Genomic DNA, 17,503 nt, shown 5'->3' with positions numbered 1-17,503 from the left:
TGATAAAGAGAAAAGAAATAGATTGTAGCTTGTGGGAAGGAAAGATGTTTTTTAATTCTGTAAAATGTTTTACCTGAACAGATTGCTACAGGAAAACTTAAATTTAATGAGAATCTGACCTTATCATTTTAAATTGTAATGGAGAACATTTTTTTCCCCTCTAACTTTTGTTTTCTGTTCTTTTGAGAACAGCACTGGAAAAGTTATAAATTTGGAACAGTGCTGCTGTTGTATTATGACCAGCTGTAGGGTTAATTAATTCTATCTTCAGGATCTAAATAGAAATTTCATATCATACCATCTTGAAGGCTTTAATCATGTAAGAAAAAAAATAAAATTCTTCCTTCTTTTCTAAATTTTATGTAACTTAGAAAACATCTTCATAACCAGTATGTGACAGTGGCCTTTTTCTTATTGTCTGTACCTATACCATAGTATACTGTCATCGTGATAAACATATATACTTAGTTGGGAGGATAAACTAAAAAATAACTCTCTTTCTACAGTGGTATGATCGAAAAAGTCATTCAGCAAGACCTTCAAAAACAAAGGAAAAAATTTAAGTGTACAATGAAGGACAATAATGCGGTTTACGTCTGTATGAAATATATGGCTTCAGTAACATCAGTGATATTTTAGTATGTATGATATTTACATCTAACAAAGGATTATTTGTATTTTATTTTTTTTTCACTTAAGTGTGACCAATAAAAAAAAAAAGAATGTCTCTTCATATTGGATTAATCACTGAATTTTCCCAAATTGTCATTTCCCCCAGATAGCCATGCCATACTGCAGCAGGAGGGGTCACAGGCTCAACACAGCCCTCCAAGGAGGGCTCTGAACTGCAGACCCACCTAAAGATACAGACATGCTGGTAGCAGCTGCAGCCCAGGACTTGCTGCAGGAGTGGGGACATCCCTGTGTGAGGGATGTCACTTGCTGCGATGCAGCTTGACTCAGGAAACTTCCAGAATTAAGAAACAACAAAGTTGAGGGTCCTTTGTAATTCTATGGGGTGCTATAAGCCAGTGTCAGGAGGTGAACGCAGCTAGAAAAATGTCAGAAAATTACTGCTTAAGAGATTAAAATAAAAATAATACCATTGTAATCTAAACCAGTATCAGTATATGTGTTTGCTTTTATAGTAAGTTTTTTAAAGAATCATCAGTGTTTAGTGCTGTGAGCCCAAACTCTTGAATTTTACACTTTATACTGATATTATAATCCTGGTGGCGTTAAGCATGGCTTCTTGGCCTTTACCCCAACGATGAAATTAAACTAGTGCCCTTATCTGTCTCAAAAGACAGTGCAGAGGAATAATGAGCTCTTTTCCACTGTTGTGAATTGCCACTCTTCAAAACCTTTTTTTTTTAATTTAAAGTTGTATTAGTGAAATTGTAGTTGTATTGTGAAAAGATTACCTTACTAAAATCACTGACATCTCATTTGCCCCTCACCAAATGACACAATGAGAAAAATAATTTTATTATAAAATTTGTTGTCTTGTTTTTCAGGGCTGTGTATGCAAAGGTAAAAGTCCCTGCTTTTGCGATAGTATGAAAGGTAATAAGGTAAGAACAAATATATTTTTCCTCTTTTAAGATTAGCTTATCCCTGGAAATCATTAATATATTAGTGGAGTTGATATTGCGAGTGAATTTATTTTGTGACAGTATTCTGTCAACAGAGTCTACGAAGAATTGTAGAAGGACACACTGTTTAACTAAGAAGACTTTTAATTTATTTTTTTTTTAAACGTGTAAGTTTGTTTACAGTGTTGCATGATGTTTGAACGCCAACAGAAGTACAACTGTCCAAAGCACTAGGTCCTTTCACAAACTCCTAACAAATGCCCACAGATGCCATTACCCTGGCAGCAGCTCTCCTGTTACAGCTTTCATAATGCCATCGAGAGTGTCGTGTTCAGTGCTTCCCTCTTCCCATCTTTAGACCTTGCCCATCTCTCCCCCTTCCTTTCCCAGTTCCTGAAGGAAAGCTAAATGCACCGCTATCAAACAGATCAATCTCCTGCGGATCGAGACAGGGGATGAGTTTCTGGGTCCTAATCAGGATCCCCTTGCCAGCAGTGAGGGAACAGCACCAAATCCATCAAAAGCAGCAGAGCTGCAGCCTGGCTGTTGGCAGTAGTAGCTTGGCAGAGGCTCCGAGTGGCTTTTATACAAACCTGAATTACACAAATGCCAAAAATTCTTTCAAACTCCTGCTTGTAATTGGAAAAACAACTGATTCACAAATGAAAGGGGCATTATTAAAGAAGTCATGGTTGTCATTCAGGCTAACTGTGGACACAGTCATTGCCCTGCTGAACCTTCTCAGTAAATTCCAGATGTCTATATACACTTAGGGTTTTGATTAGTCCCACACATCTGGCCAGTAAAGAATTACTCATAACTTTCCTCCTGCACTTTTATTACCAAGAAAAGATGTCATATTTCACCACAGTAAATACTGCTAGTCTTGCCTTTAGGAAGCTTCATTTCAGTGGCAGAGAAAAGTTCTCTCAAAGTAAATATGTTCATTATTAAAACATATTTTCATAAGCAGGGAAGGAGAATACTCATGTCTTTAGTAAAATCTCGGTGCTTATTTTTCATGTTCTTAGTTGGGTTAACCTGACTTTTTCCTAGACAGCAAAATTGAGAGCACTTGAAAGATTAGAAAAAAATAAGCTGCCCACTAAAAGAGAAATATTAATTAGAATGAATACCTGTAACTTGTCTCCATCGGTTCCATGTTAAAGCAACTAAGCAATTAGTAGGAAGGAGTTAATCATTGTTTACACTGCTGAAGTTTTACAGGCAGCTTCGGAAAGTCAGAACAATGACGTTAATCAATACGTTTTGAGAACTGTTCAATGTTAAGAAATTCCCCAACTTGAGGATTCTCTGATCCTCTTTATCGAAGAAAGTGTGGCTGAAATTGCCTGTGGTGTTCGGGGGGGAGCGGAGGTGTCGGGGGAGCGCGGTGCTGAGCGGGCCTGGAGGGCGTCCCGTCCCGTCCCGTCCCGTCCCGTCCCGTCCCGTCCCTGGCTGCCGTCGGTGGAGGGTGCTCCAGGGCTTCTGGCTTCCTTTTTCCCGTGAGTTAGTGCCTCGCGCCCTCCAGCGGCACGGCTTGGGATAGCAGTATCCTTCTCTGCTTTTCTTGGGGGGGATGAAATAAATGATCTGTTGCAAAAATCTGTGCCGGTTCCTGCTACAGATATCACTGAAACTTATTAATACAATTCTTATTTTGATTTGTGTTAAAATATTCTGGGATGATATTTTATCTTTTAATATTTATTTTTTTTTAAATTCAGAATCTATTTAAAATCTGTTGAGTTTGTGGGATTTTGAGGGGCAAGAATTGGTGGAGGGACAAGCCAAGGAATTTTGACTACCCCGAGGCTTCTTTTGCATCCTATCTTGTATATCAAATAATAAGATACCAGAACTTCTGCACAGCAGATTCCAAATGCTTTTTTGTATAACTCTCCCCTGATAAAGCAATGGCAAAATTGGCTGTGAAAGAATCGATGGCTCCATCCTCTCTCTCCCATGCCACGCTGTGATGTAAAAGGTCTGGAATAGGCAGCTCTTCACTGAAGTAAAGTTGAGCGTGCTAAATTGCTGCTATCTAAAGAGCTGAAACACCTTTTCTGTTAATTTCTAGCCTTGAAGCACTTTATTTTAGCCAAGATAAGACTTGCATCATCATTATATTTAAATAAAAAACTGAAAATGCCCCTTCCATTGTAACTTACCCTCCTGTATTCTCTTCATGTAGCTTTAATCTTTTGTTTCCTTTACCAAAACTGGTTTGGTTATTTGAACTTCACCTTAAAAAACACAGGAGAAATTAATTGAGTGTCTTAATCTCTGAGAGTCAGAACAATTTATAAATTTGTTGCTTAAAGCAAACTTCTGTTATTCTATCTAGATGGTTTTGTTGCAGTTGACTCCCACTCTTTCTGTGGCTTGCATGAAGAGAGGTACTGATGATTTGGAACTGACCTTGCTGTACAGCAGCAGCCACCATTAAGTTTGCCAACTACAAATTAGGGCTGCTAGAATGGATTTGGATTTGTGTCACTTCTAGGGACTAAACATGATATAGCAATATTAACAAGGAATATATCAGCTGCTTTCTTAAACTTTTCATGCTGCCAGTTAACTTCTGTACTATGTAAAATCTTGAGTACTCTTGTCTTCTGATACCTTCAGCCATACTTATGAGTGCCTTACTGCAGTGATACCATGTGGCCTAGACAGCAGATAGGCTGGATGACAAAACAGGTCGGTATGGGCAAGGGTAACACATCTGCCACAGTAACAAACTGATCTGTAGAAGTTAAGAGGTAGTGAAAGTAATGAATGCCTTAGAAATAAGTTATCAAAAGGAGAATTTATGGGTATTTTAAGAATGTCATTCTCTTAATGTTTACAGGGTGAAAAAGGCTTTCCTGGTCTTCCAGGTCCACCTGGTCATAGAGGCTTTCCTGGTCCAGAAGGGCCTCCAGGGCCACAGGGACCAAAGGTAGGTGTGTATGTGAGGCACAAGAGACACACACAGAGAAACTACTGTGCTTGACTGTGAAAGTGAGCTCTGACTGGGTAGAGAATTCTACCCAGAGAATTAAAAAACCAAACCAAAACAAAACCTGTTTCAGAGTCTCCTATTCAGTGAGGGATGTTGTGTGCTCATCAGCAGCAATGGTCATTTTTTGATGGAGTCAAAGTAGCTGATAAGAGCATGGGCTTTTGCAGTGGCCAGTGCTAAAGCACCTGGTCTGAACTGCAAGAGGCAATGAACATGGGTCTAAATATACTTTAGCAGCATAACTCAATTTTGTCTTAACAGTATACTCTGACATGTATTGATGGTAAGAGAGAAAACAAGCTATTACTGAGACAAATAAAAGATTTAAGAAAATTTGAAGGAAAAGGTCATTGTAAAGATAGATCTTGGTCATTTTAGGAAATACCTAGTTGCCTGCAGTATGGAGAGAGTGACTTCAGTGACTTGGACTTTCTTTCTTTCCAATATGCCTAAACTGAGACCAAATATAAATTTTCAATGACTCCTGCATGAGCAGAAAAATACAAATAAATTGCTCATTAAAAACCGTTGTATTTATATTTGTCTTGAGGAACAGCACTCTTACTGTGATCAGTAAACTGACTTTGGCGAACAAATTATTTGTGTGTAAATATGGTCTGAACGCAGCCATAGTATAAATTAGGAAGGTACTGCCACAATCACATTATGTTTAGGACCTGCGCTAATGTGGCTCCAGCACTTATCCATACTTTGTACAAATAGGTTTCATAATTTTGATTTGTTTGGGTATTGTTGTATTATTCTGTCCTGTCTCATTTTTACAGTATCTTGTAGAACTGATGCTCATGGTGGATCTCATACATGTTGATGAGCCATTTATTTGAACTCACTGAAAAGTGTTTAGTAGAGCATTTCCCTTTTAATAAGTGATAATAACTTCTGCAAGAATGGCAAAAACTAAGGATAATTTCACTAGGAAGAACATCTCTGTTAGCCCGAGTGCCATCTATTGGAGTGTATTCCAGTTAGCTTTTCCTATTCAATGGCTGTACATTGTCTTAAACAAGATGTTGCCTGGGTTTTTAGGAGCTATGCAGTTCTGTACGTTCCCCATTTCCTTTCTGGGAATGATAAAAGTCTTATTATCAGTAAAGCTTGAAGTGTCTTGAACCAATTCTAGCAGGTTCTGTCTAGACTGTGCTGGGGCATGCTTTGCTGTCTTCTTTCAGCCTTGCTCTCCTTTTCTGCTTAGTCCACTTTCAGCTTGTTCCTGGCTTTCCTTTCCATGTGCAGGTGGGAGTGGCTGGTACATGCATGTACCTGGTCATTACATGGACATCACCTGTATCAGGAAGCCTTCCAGCTTTTTCCTCACAGGGAAGCACTTCCAGGTCTCACAGTTTGAACAGATCCATAGTAAATGCTTTTTCAACAAACCCTGACTGTTATTTTTTTGACCGATGATGAGATATATCCCCTGTAAAGACTGAAAGGGATGGCAAGATGCCACGATTTATGTGAGTTGTATTAAATGCTTGTTTGCTTTAGTGTCTGTAATAGTCAAATAATATATTTATTTACATAGTTTCATGTGCATGTGTTGGTATTGGTATTAAAAACATTGCATGTCCTGTTAACATACATGTGCTTTTTCTCAATTATATTGAAATATGTTGTTTTCCATTTGTGAACCAGGGTTCTCCAGGGCTCACAGGCTTAGTTGGACCCAAAGGTATACGAGTAAGTATTTCTGTTTTAAACAAACTTGTATCTTAAATGTCATGTTAAATGCCAGCCTGGTTCAATACTCTGTGAAAAATAGAACCAAAACATTATATATGATTTTAAAGTATTTTTAAAATTTGTGACCCAGAGTATGCACATGCATTATCTGCTTTTTAGAACTTTTGCCTTTTTTGCTGCGCCTTATGTACAAGATTCATGCTGTATGTATTTAGTATTGGAGTGTGCTATGAAAAAGTCAGATTCCATGAAGAGATGTTTTGTTGGTTTTTTTTCTGTGGGCAAAACCAGTCTATGTTAACAGTGCATAAACTGCCATTAGCCTTGGTTCAAAGACATAAGGGTTAGAGGAAATAATGATCGTTTGATAGAATCATACTTGCATTCATTCTTCTTATTAATACGATCAAAGAAAAATTGCATCATGAGCTTTTGCTTAATATTTGTAATATTATTCTTCTGTTTTTATATCATCAGGGAGTCCCAGGATTACCTGGATTTTCAGGTCCCCCAGGCCTTCCAGTAAGTAAAACTGACACCAATTTAACCATTTTGCTTTTAGTATGGTCTTCAGTACACAACCATCCTCAGCCAAATGTGCTCACGCTAGTCTAAATGTCAGCATTGTCCCCGTCAATTAGCTTAGAGATAAAAATCTTAGCATCAGCAATTCTTACTCATTGTAATGATTTAAGAACACATTGTAATCTGTCAAGTCTTGTGAAACACTGCTCCAACATAAACTCTTTCAGTGTTGCTGTAGGGTAATATGAATGTGCAAAAACAAAGCTTGTGTCAATTTTGCGCTTCTTTTTAGGGTGAACCGGGAACTGCTGGTCCTCCTGGGCGCTCGGGTGTTCCAGGGTGCAACGGCACGAAGGTACAGATAAACAGAATCTTACAGAGATTGTGTTTGGCTATGCTTAGGAATGGCCAAAAAGCATTCTGAATTTTTCCCTCAATATACAACAAGTTTTTATCAAGTATGAAAAATTTGAATCATGAGGCCAGAGAAAGGAAAAGTGCTGCCTTTTTGTGTAAGATAGACAGCTAAATAATGTATGCTAATGGCTTCTGCTAAAAAGTTAAGATCGTTATTTGATATTTTGACAGATAAAACTTTTTTCATTAAATCCAGGAGACCTAACTAGTTTTGTCCAGCCTGTCCTTCTGTTGAAATAGAAGACATAGATACTTAATTTTATTTTACCAGTATCTAGCTTGCAGTTGAAAATTCATAAATCCTGAAATCGGTTAAAAGGCTTAATGTGAAGCTGCAGGTTTACTAGTTTTCCTTTGCGCTATGAGCAAGTGCTTCCAGCATCCTGAAAGAGGGAGTCAGAAGAATGCTTACTATAGAAAATCATACATTTCTAGTGAAACAGCGAACTGATCTGACGTAGGTAATAAAACGTGGTGGCTGAGACAGAAGTCAAGACCCATAGGGTGTGGCTGTGCCCCTTTTACCAAATATGGTGGTAATACAACTCACAATTTTAGTATGATAACATAAAAAAGCTTCTTTTGTAATCACATTTTCTAAAATCAGACCAAATAATAAACAATAATATGCATTAACAGTCACTCTTGCTGCTTTCAGGGTGATCAAGGTTTTCCAGGTCCTCCAGGTAGAAGAGGGGCTCCGGGCATTCCAGTAGGTGTCTGAATTTCATGATTGTGTACATTTCTACCACATAAAGCTGTTTACTTGAAGGAGTAGAAAGTCTCACATTGGCTGGTATTGACAACAGTTGAAATATGTAGGTATTTCCATTTTATTAATATGAAAACTCTGTGGTGAAGAAACCAAAGTTAAAAGTAATGCTTAATTGACTGCCCACTTCATGCACCTCAACTTCTTAGTTAATGAGTGCATGCAAATTCACTGACTGGTGTTAGCTCTTTACTATCTCAAGGAATACTCAGGAAAATTTGCCACTTGCATCTCTAAAGGTGTCCTACGTCTATTTAATAGATTGCAGGCTCAGTTCATCCCTAAATGTCTTTGAGGATATGGTGTAATTAACTCAATAAAAAACAGGAATTAAACCTAGAACTTCTCATTTTGGCTGCATTGCCTTAACCATAGGATTTGTTTTTTCTCTGTAGAAATGTGTTTTTAAAAGAAATTTCTAAACAGGAAAAGGAATGCTGTCTGTCAAGTTCCAGCAGCTTCAAATCTAATAACTTCTAAACATGATCTTTACTGTATCAGTTCTCCTGATTTTATTTCTTTATTAAGGTCAGGCTTCAAAACTGTTGTACCTTCACTTGAAGAGTTGTAACTGTGAGACTGGACTTTTTTTTAACAATATGCCCTTTCTTCTTAAACTAGAGTCTGACATAGTAAACATGTACCTGACTATACACCATGTCCATGAAAATAAAGTGCTTCAAGAGCAATTTTATTTTCACCGAGCTTAGAAAATGTTTAGAATGTGTCTTTTCACGATTGTCTCTTTTACTTTTCTGTTTTAATAGTATGATTGTTCTTATCCTTAGGGTGTTCCTGGCATCAAAGGAGAGAAGGTCAGTTATTTACACCATATTACGTGAAATGTTTATTGGTCATCAACAGTTTGTGTGTATCTTCCCTGCTGGGAAACAGTTCCTAACATCTTGATTCATGGGAAACAGAAAGTTTACTTTCTGGAAGAAGCAGCTACAAACCTTGGTGCTGCATCTGAACTAGTTGCATTCACTCCAGGTTACAAAACAGTTTTAATTTTTTTTCCCCCTTCAATTATTGTTATTGCATGTAATGAATGTAACTCTTTCAAGTACACAAAAAAATAAGCCTCATCCCCAAACATCATATGAATTCATATGGAAATCTGTAGATGCGCTAAAGAGCATTTTAAAGGGATAAAAAGTACTAAAACAATTGAAGATCAAGACTGGGGGTGAGTAACGTAGCTACGTCAGAAGTGAAGACTGCTCCTAACAGAGAACTGGAATGCCTGAAAAAAGTATATTCTGTTTAATAAAATCTTTTTTAAAGGTAGAACTATCCATAGCTGACAGTTGCCATCATTATGCAACTCTGATGTTGCTTATTTCCCTACAAACTGTATTAGAAGATTTGTTCCACTACAGAGTTCTGTAGCATAACTTTTTATCTTCTTTTTTATCTAATTGTCCAGGGATGCCCTGCAGAGGTGTATGACCAAGGGTATGGTGCAAAAGGTGATCCTGGATTGCCAGGAATGCCTGGACTTCAGGTAATTCAGAATTAATTCAGAATATGAGATAGATAGAAAAATTTTATATGTATAATCTCTCTATGCAAAACACATTATATATATAATATGTGAGCATATATATATAAGTATTTTTATATTCAATGTAATTTTCATATATTATATTTTTTACATAAAGTATTTTTACAATTATCTCTCTAATTTCTAAACCAGAAAATAGTTGTGTCTTAAAAAAAATTATTAGCTTTATATATTCTGTTTAATAGAATATATTCAAAGTCTTTATTTTGACTTTACAAAATAGAGTGTACCAAGACAGCAGTAATTAATTTTGCCATCAGAACCAATAATGTGCATTATGTGTTAGTAAATTGAGATAGGGAAGTCAGGTTGCAGACAACAGTACTTTAGAAATGGAGGAAAAAATTGTCATAGATTTAGGGGTTTATACCTACATATAGAATAAAATAGAATAGTTCAGTTGAAGGGCACCTACAACAACCAACTAGTCCAACTGCAAAAATTCCCCATGAAGTAAGATTGAACAGATCAGAGCTGCTCAACATCTAGAGTACTAACAGAAGACAGTATGATACATATTTAAAAAATCAAGATCAATAAAAGAAGGCAGAGCAGACTGTTCTTTTGACAGTTACAGTAAGTGGAGGACATTAAATTTAAAGTAAAATAAAGCATTTTTTTTTACATTTCTTTGAAAATAAATCTTTAATGTACAGAATTTATTGCATAGAATATTCAAAATATTAAGGCTTATTAGGGCTAGCAATAGGACTATATGGATTATGAGAATATCCACAGCTAAAAAGGACATATATCCTCACTTGAGTAGTTTAGTTTTAGAATGGATATATTTTCTCATGTTTCAAAACATCCGCCAACCAATGAAGGAGTGAGGAGAAATTATACTTCCGTGTAATCCTGAGGCATGAAAAAGAAATCTAGAGACAGTGCTGCTCCTGTTTGTTGTTTGTTCATTGAATTTAGCCTTCTGGTTTGCTCATAATCTTGCAGGAGATTTATTCCTGTTTCTCTTTTAACACGCAGGGTGCCCAGGGTGCTCAAGGATATCCCGGAGAACTTGGACCACAGGGCCCTCCAGGACCTTCAGTGAGTATGAATTTATGTTGCAGGTGTTACTTTAAACTATTATTTTCCCCGAAACCTATGGAATTACACAAATGCAATTACCTGCCTCTCCTGCACACTTCTGATTTTTTTTTCAGTTCCCTTTGATTATTTTTATGCAAGATAATTTCCATGTTTTCAAAAGCATAAATTTTAATTTTCAAATAATTACCCATAAATTCACTTTAAATACTAATGTGTATATCTGAGAGATGGATATGCTTGCAACTAGACTGTATAGGCATTCTGTCACCCACTCACGACAAATTGTGATTGTAAAGGTGGAAGAAATAATAAAAAAAGTGATATAATTAATGTGAAAATTGGGTTCTTCAAAATACCTATTGATGATGAAGGCTGTAGTTTTTATAATAAGGAAAATTTTTTTTTTCCTATTTTATAGGGCATGCCAGGAAAAGCAGGACCTCCTGGACCTAAGGTAGTCTCAGATTGGTAATAAAAACGAAAAATTCCTATTATGCGTAACATCAATTAACTCGTTTTGTAGGTGTTTTTAAATTAAAAAAAATAACATTTGGGGATTTTTTTACAGGGTCTTATGGGACAGAAAGTAATAGGAAACAAAGGAAGAAAGGTAATTGTATAAAATGCTTTAAACATTTTTAAAGTTTTATTTCTGTTTTCTGCTTTTTCTGATATACTATGGTGAAATGTGTGGAAGTCTTATTGGAAAATGGAATCGTGGCAATTAATATCTAAGGACAAAGTGTTTTCACATAAGAGACAATGATATAAACTTTCTGATAGAAGGGTAGAAACCTAAGAGGAGCCAGTAGTAAATATTTGCTAACACATAGCATTCAATTCATTTATGCATCATTTGCAGTGTTGCTAGATGCTTATCTAAGCACGTAAACACTGGTAAATATATAGCATCTTTAGACTCACAACTTCTTATGGCCAACATCTTTTTGGTGTCAGCCTTGATGATGCTAGAAAACCTCCCAGATTTTGAATAGAAGTTGGATGACTTGTCATCCATGTTCTTACTTTCTATCTCATAATTGACAATAGCTAGAAATTGGTTGGACTCAATGATCTTAGAGGTCCCTTCCAACCTAGATGATTCCGTGATTCTATAAATGACTAAAAATATATATATTGTAGGAGGACCAGTGTAGTCAGTCTGAACGTCCTTAAAGGATCCTTTCAAGAGGTTGAGGCACCTCACAGTTGTGCTACCTGACCTGCACAGGTCAAGGTGTGAACTGAAACAGCTCTATCTGACAGTGGGATTGGTTTTAACTTTGTACTTACTACCAGGAATGTGCTTGAAGTTTTCTGGGACAATTTCTGTAAATAGAACTGATCATTCATTAGCATCAGCTCAGATGATCATGGAGCATCTTTCTTCATTATGAAAGAGTGATGCATTCTTTGCTGTTACACTGCAAATGCGCACAAAGGCATTCCACTGGCTTAAAATCACTGGAAATTGTGGATATTGTTTTGTTGAGCTCCGCAGGAGAGATCGCATTTAGGACTTTCCATGTTCTAAAAGATCCTAAGTGAAAAAGTGTACTGCAATATTCATGTTAAGGATGCATGAAAACTGGTTTTGTCTATCAGCACTACGTTACAGTTGTCCCCCTGTAATACACAGACTGCAGTTATGAGGATGTACCAAAGGCAGTTAATGTATTTTATTGATTGACTTAATCCAGTTGAGAGAAAAATTATCATCAAGGAGATATTTTTATTTGATTTGCAATTAAAATGGTTGTATAACTTTTAAACAAATAATATTAAAATTTTAAGTCAATTCTAGATGCTTTAACAGAAATCAGCATATGCACTTTTATGCTTCTCAGCTAGGAGAAGGTTTTTATAGTAGTTGTAAGTCTTCCATGTGCCTTTTTTAATTGGAAGATAAATGGCAAGCAAACAGAAATGATAACTTTATTAACAGCTAAGTGTAATGACACAATTTTTTTTCACAATGTCAAAAGTATAGCAATAGTAATTTCAAATAATAAAACCAGACTGCTTGTAATGTCTCTATTTTTCTTTTTTCTTTCAAGGGTGACACTGGATTAACTGGACCCCCTGGGCCACCAGGAACCGTTATTGTGACATTAAGCGGACCAGACAACATGACGGTAGTAAAATTGTTAAACATCACGTTCAGATTAGCCATCTTCCTACCTTTTAAATTGAGAGGACATCTTCATCTTCATTGTTCCCATAGCATTTCCTTTTACCCATCCTAACATTGTTCAGACTCGTTTAGTTAGATACTAAGCTCTTCTTAGAGGTTGTCTGTGTGGCCAGCTCAGCTGAGGGCTGTGTATTCACATTGCACATCTGCACGATGCCAGTGGAATGCTAAATGCTTATTAGTAACCCACCTGCTCTGGATCTCTGAGGACAGGAAAAGTAAATCACTTTTAGCTTCACCAAATCAACATGGGTTTTCTGAATGGGTATCAAAGCCACAGCTGTGCTGACCCCGGGCCTTGTTACTGAAAATATCAGGACTGAGCTGCCAGAGTTTCACAAAAGCTTGCAACACATTCCTGTACATTTCATAGCTTATTTTCTCATTGTTTTTACTGGAACTTGAGTAGTCTTGGAAAGTGTTGGAAAAACAATGACTACTGGAGAAAGGAAATACTCTGATTCAGCTTTCATTTTAAGTATTGCTTTCTGAATTAAAATTCTTGCATTTTGTCCTTATGTAGAACTTAAGCAGCAGTAGTTGATACACAGTTTTAAGTCTTCACATATTAACAGAACAGGACTCCAACCTGTTCCTGACTGTTTTTCTTATTTAATTTGCATCTAATCCATGGAGTTATCACAAATCTCTCTCAATTGTGTGCTAAGATAAAAAGTAAATTTTGCATTGAGACTGTATTGAGGAGGGAAGAGAAAGGTTGCAGAAGCAAGGTTCAGCTTTCAGACACGGCAGCTCTTCCCTGTTTAAGTCAAATATGGACAACCTGGAGCACTTCCCAGTCACAGCTGTGGCAGTTTATCATGGGGGAATGGTAATTTTTAAGAGACATTGGGCATTAAGGTTTTAAACCCTCTCAAAACTCCTTACATAAATAGTTTGGGGCATGACTCTAACAAAGTAATAATTTGGCAGTCCATATTACAATAACATCAGGATGTGGCCCAATCTATAACAGTACTACACAGCAGGGTAATCTACTCTTGAGCCCACTTAGGCATGGATTGCATGGGTAGCCCCTGCATTTATGTATTGGAGGTAACTGTAGCTCCAGTGAAGCATCTAAGGTTTATTTTGTTTTTTGCTTGTAATTTTTTGCCATTTCTGGGGTTATTTACTCCAGTCCCCTTACATGCAATCACAGTAAGCTGTTTTGAACTCTCCGTGTTCAGAAATATGTGCAGAGCCAGTTTCTTTTTCAAATATCCTAGACTTAGGTGAGAGTGCTGACAAGAAGTTTCTGTTTCTTAGTCATTTAAGTAAAACCATCTCTGCTTAAAGAAGCTTGCTGATAACATAGGGATTTCCTGTTTGTACACCTTGAGTGTTATGGCGAGCACAGAAAAATCCAAGAGACCATACTAAATTTTGATTTTCTATATAATAGGACTTGAAAGGAGAGAAAGGAGAAAAAGGATCAAGAGGGCTTCCAGGGCCAATGGGGTTTACAGTAAGTGACCAGAAATAAATCTTTTAAATCCAAATGATGTTTGGGCAGCACCACCTAGTAAATGCTTCTCTTTAGAGTCCAGTATTTACACTGCTTACTCCAACCTTTAATGAATAGAATAGAATACCTATTAATAGCATTCTAACTGTGCTATATTTTTATGCTTTTTTAAAAAGATAACAAAATTATAAAAGATATATTTAATTTAGAAAATGTGATGCTTAAAACATGCGTATCTTGAGGGCATTGTTGTTACAGGGGCCAGATGGTGATTCTCAAAGTGAAAAGGGTGACCGAGGAGAACCTGGAGCACAGGTAACCACAAACAATTGAATACACGTTAGTCTTTTCTGCAAATCAATTTTGCACTGGTCTTGCACTCCAGTTTTTATTTTTCTTAGTGAACCAAACTAGAGAGGTGAAAATCAAATAATGGTTCATATAGGCTCACATACCGTAAGTACATGATGTAGAGGTCAGCTGATGGTGGATGCACTTCTGGGGTTTTTTTGCTGTAAAGGTTCTATTGTTGAAACTTAGGGAAAAGAAAAAAAAAGTGCTCTTCTGAGCAAATACTGGCTTTATAGTGCCAGTGTCAATGTAGAAGAGAATTAAAAACATTGGGTTTACTTAAGGCAGCAGACTTACCTGTTAGTTGAGCATACTAATTTATGTGGAGACATGGAGAAATTTTTCATAAGAGAGTTATTCTGTTAACAGAATAATCTGAGGAAAAAAAAAATCATATGTTTACTTTTAAAAGAACACGCATTAAAATATAATTTACTTGTGTATATCTAAATTTTGCAGGGAATTTAAATTACTACTTTGCATTCAAAGCTTCAAATAAAAACTAATCAATGAAAGATGCAGGTTCTTAGTAACTCAAACTGTATGAATTAATAACAGTTTACCAATATGTAATCGGGGTACAACCATTAAGTATTCAAAAAAATCAAAATGTTCTGGGACATTTTCTGAACAAAATGTACTGATTCCAAATACATTTTGGAAGCAATATCAGGAAAAAAAATATTCCAATGAAATATTTAATTCAGTCCAAACATATATATTTATATACTTTTCCATACTTCTTGTAGTTGTAATGAATTTTCTTCCACAAGGAAAGGTAGCCAGACAAGACCAGTACTATCTGTAGATTGTGCTTTCTTCAATTGGATGGTGCTATAACAATGATGATGCTTTAGAGCAACTTGTCATTTTTATTCTTCCTATACATTATGGAAATTTTAGTTTCTATTTGAGTCTCTGGTGTAGAGTACTAAAAGTTTTGTACTTTACTTTTTTGTAGAGTTTTATGAACATTAGTTATGATTAGAAACAATAAACATTGGAAAAATAACCTTAAAGGCTTTTCAAAATTTATAAAGACCTAAAATACAGTTATATGCACAGCATTTAGTTGTCTCTGAATGCAATGTACCCTTTTTTGAACTTCCTAATTTATTTTTTTCCTAATTTTATGTTTTTGCTTTGTAGGGTACACCTGGAAAAGAAGGTGCCCCAGGTCCACCTGGCTTACCGGTAATGAAGGAAGCCTTCTATACATTTTCTAAGTGATAGTCTTCTGTTTATCTCAGTCATATCTTCCTCTCACAGCTTTTTCCCGTTGCAGAATGTGTTGGCAAATGTTGGTTTGCATACACTGTGACACATTTCCTTTCACACAGCTGGCTTTGTGTGAGGACACACCATGTCCTTGGAGATATATACAGGAGAGAGAAGCTCAGTTCATAGATGTTGTCTGTTCCGTTTAAAATAAAAATAGCTGTTGCTTGTGTTTGAGACACCGTTTAAGTTATGAAAAATTAATTCTACTGAGTTTAGTTCTGGCTAGTCATATTGAAATTTTTGCAAAAGTGTTACACCTTCAGCATAAATCAAGAAGCAAAATGAATAATTTTTAATCACTAGAATCAAATATATTCTTTTACAAAGAAAAGTTATCGCCAAGGTCACAGCTACCTTGCCGTGAAACAAAATGACTGATTTATTTTAAAACTGTCATCTTGTCATCATATAGTTCTTAATTTTAGTTAAAAAATTTTTAGTTAAAAAATTTTTTATCCTGTTTGTGTACTAATTTAAAAGCTGAAGTTGTTCAGATGTATTTGGAATACTGTATTCAATTGCTTAAATATAAATTCTTCGATATTTATTTCACTTCCACTTTTACGACATCATTAGGGTCACAGTAGCCTTACAAACACCTTATCGAAATTCTTAGTGTCAGAATAGCCCATTCCACGTATCTCTTAGTTATCGCCAAGGTCACAGCTACCTTGCCATGAAACAAAATGACTGATTTATTTTAAAACCGTCATCTTGTCATCATATAGTTCTTAATTTTAGTCAAAAAATGGCATCTTTTATCCTGTTTGTGTACTAATTTAAAAGCTGAAGTTGTTCAGATGTATTTGGAATACTGTATTCAATTGCTTAAATATAAATTCTTCGATATTTACTTCACTTCCACTTTAACGACATCATTAGGGTCACAGTAAACTTACAAACACCTTATCAAAATTCTTAGTGTCAGAATAGCCTGTTCCATGTATCTCTAAGACATTGTCTTCATCATACCAAAATGACCTTTGCCAACAGTCTAAACACAGGCCAGTCTGACAAAGAACATGGGGTGACAGACCGCAAAGTTCTACTATCTCAGCTAAACTTTGTGTCATGACAAAGACATGTCATTGCTCTGGTCCTATTTCAGCTTTACTAACTAGCAGCGAATTCAGCTGCATAAGCCTCCAAGAAGTGCCTTTTCCTTGCATGTACACACTTGCAGAAAGCCTTAGCAGCAGCCTGCACTATTTTCTCTCCTGGTCTTGCTTACAACTCTTGAGATTGGCACCATCGTGCAGACTGACCAAGTTCTGGGAAAGGGAGTTACTGAATGTGAAAATCTTACATTGTGTTCAGTTTCTCCCCTTTCAGAAATAGTAGTTTGCAGAGGTAGAACAAATCAGAGCCTGCTCCACTTTGGGGTGGGTGGAGTGGGCTGGTACAAAGGCGGGTTTGGATAAGAGACCTGCAGTATTTCCCACAGACACGGAACTGCACCCAAACCGTGTCCTGCCCTGGGATTTCTTCCCCTGGGCAAGTCGCCCTCACTTGCCATTGCCATGAAAGATTGAAGCTTTCCGTCTTAGGTATTACTGATGGCTGTGCTAAAAG

The 17,503-nt window shown here is 36.5% G+C and overlaps 1 protein-coding gene across 1 annotated transcript; it reads left to right on the top strand.

Annotated features, from left to right (window-relative positions):
• Positions 1-1,521: 1,521 nt before the first annotated feature.
• LOC106899004 (collagen alpha-3(IV) chain-like) lies at positions 1,522-15,844 on the top strand (the record flags this gene model as incomplete). Its single annotated transcript, XM_014960628.1, has 15 exons — positions 1,522-1,574; positions 4,450-4,539; positions 6,259-6,303; positions 6,784-6,828; positions 7,124-7,186; positions 7,907-7,960; positions 8,809-8,835; positions 9,450-9,527; positions 10,572-10,634; positions 11,056-11,091; positions 11,206-11,247; positions 12,695-12,772; positions 14,237-14,299; positions 14,558-14,614; positions 15,800-15,844. Coding segments are annotated over exons 1-15 (801 nt in total), but the record flags the coding sequence as incomplete, so codon positions are not given.
• Positions 15,845-17,503: the final 1,659 nt, after the last annotated feature.

The sequence above is a fragment of the Calidris pugnax genome, unplaced genomic scaffold (genome assembly GCF_001431845.1).
Source record: "Calidris pugnax isolate Ruff unplaced genomic scaffold, ASM143184v1 scaffold398, whole genome shotgun sequence".
NCBI classification, from domain to species: Eukaryota; Metazoa; Chordata; class Aves; order Charadriiformes; family Scolopacidae; genus Calidris; species Calidris pugnax.
The sequence above is the reverse complement of the archived record's forward strand: the minus strand, read 5'-3'. Positions and strand labels throughout refer to the sequence as shown.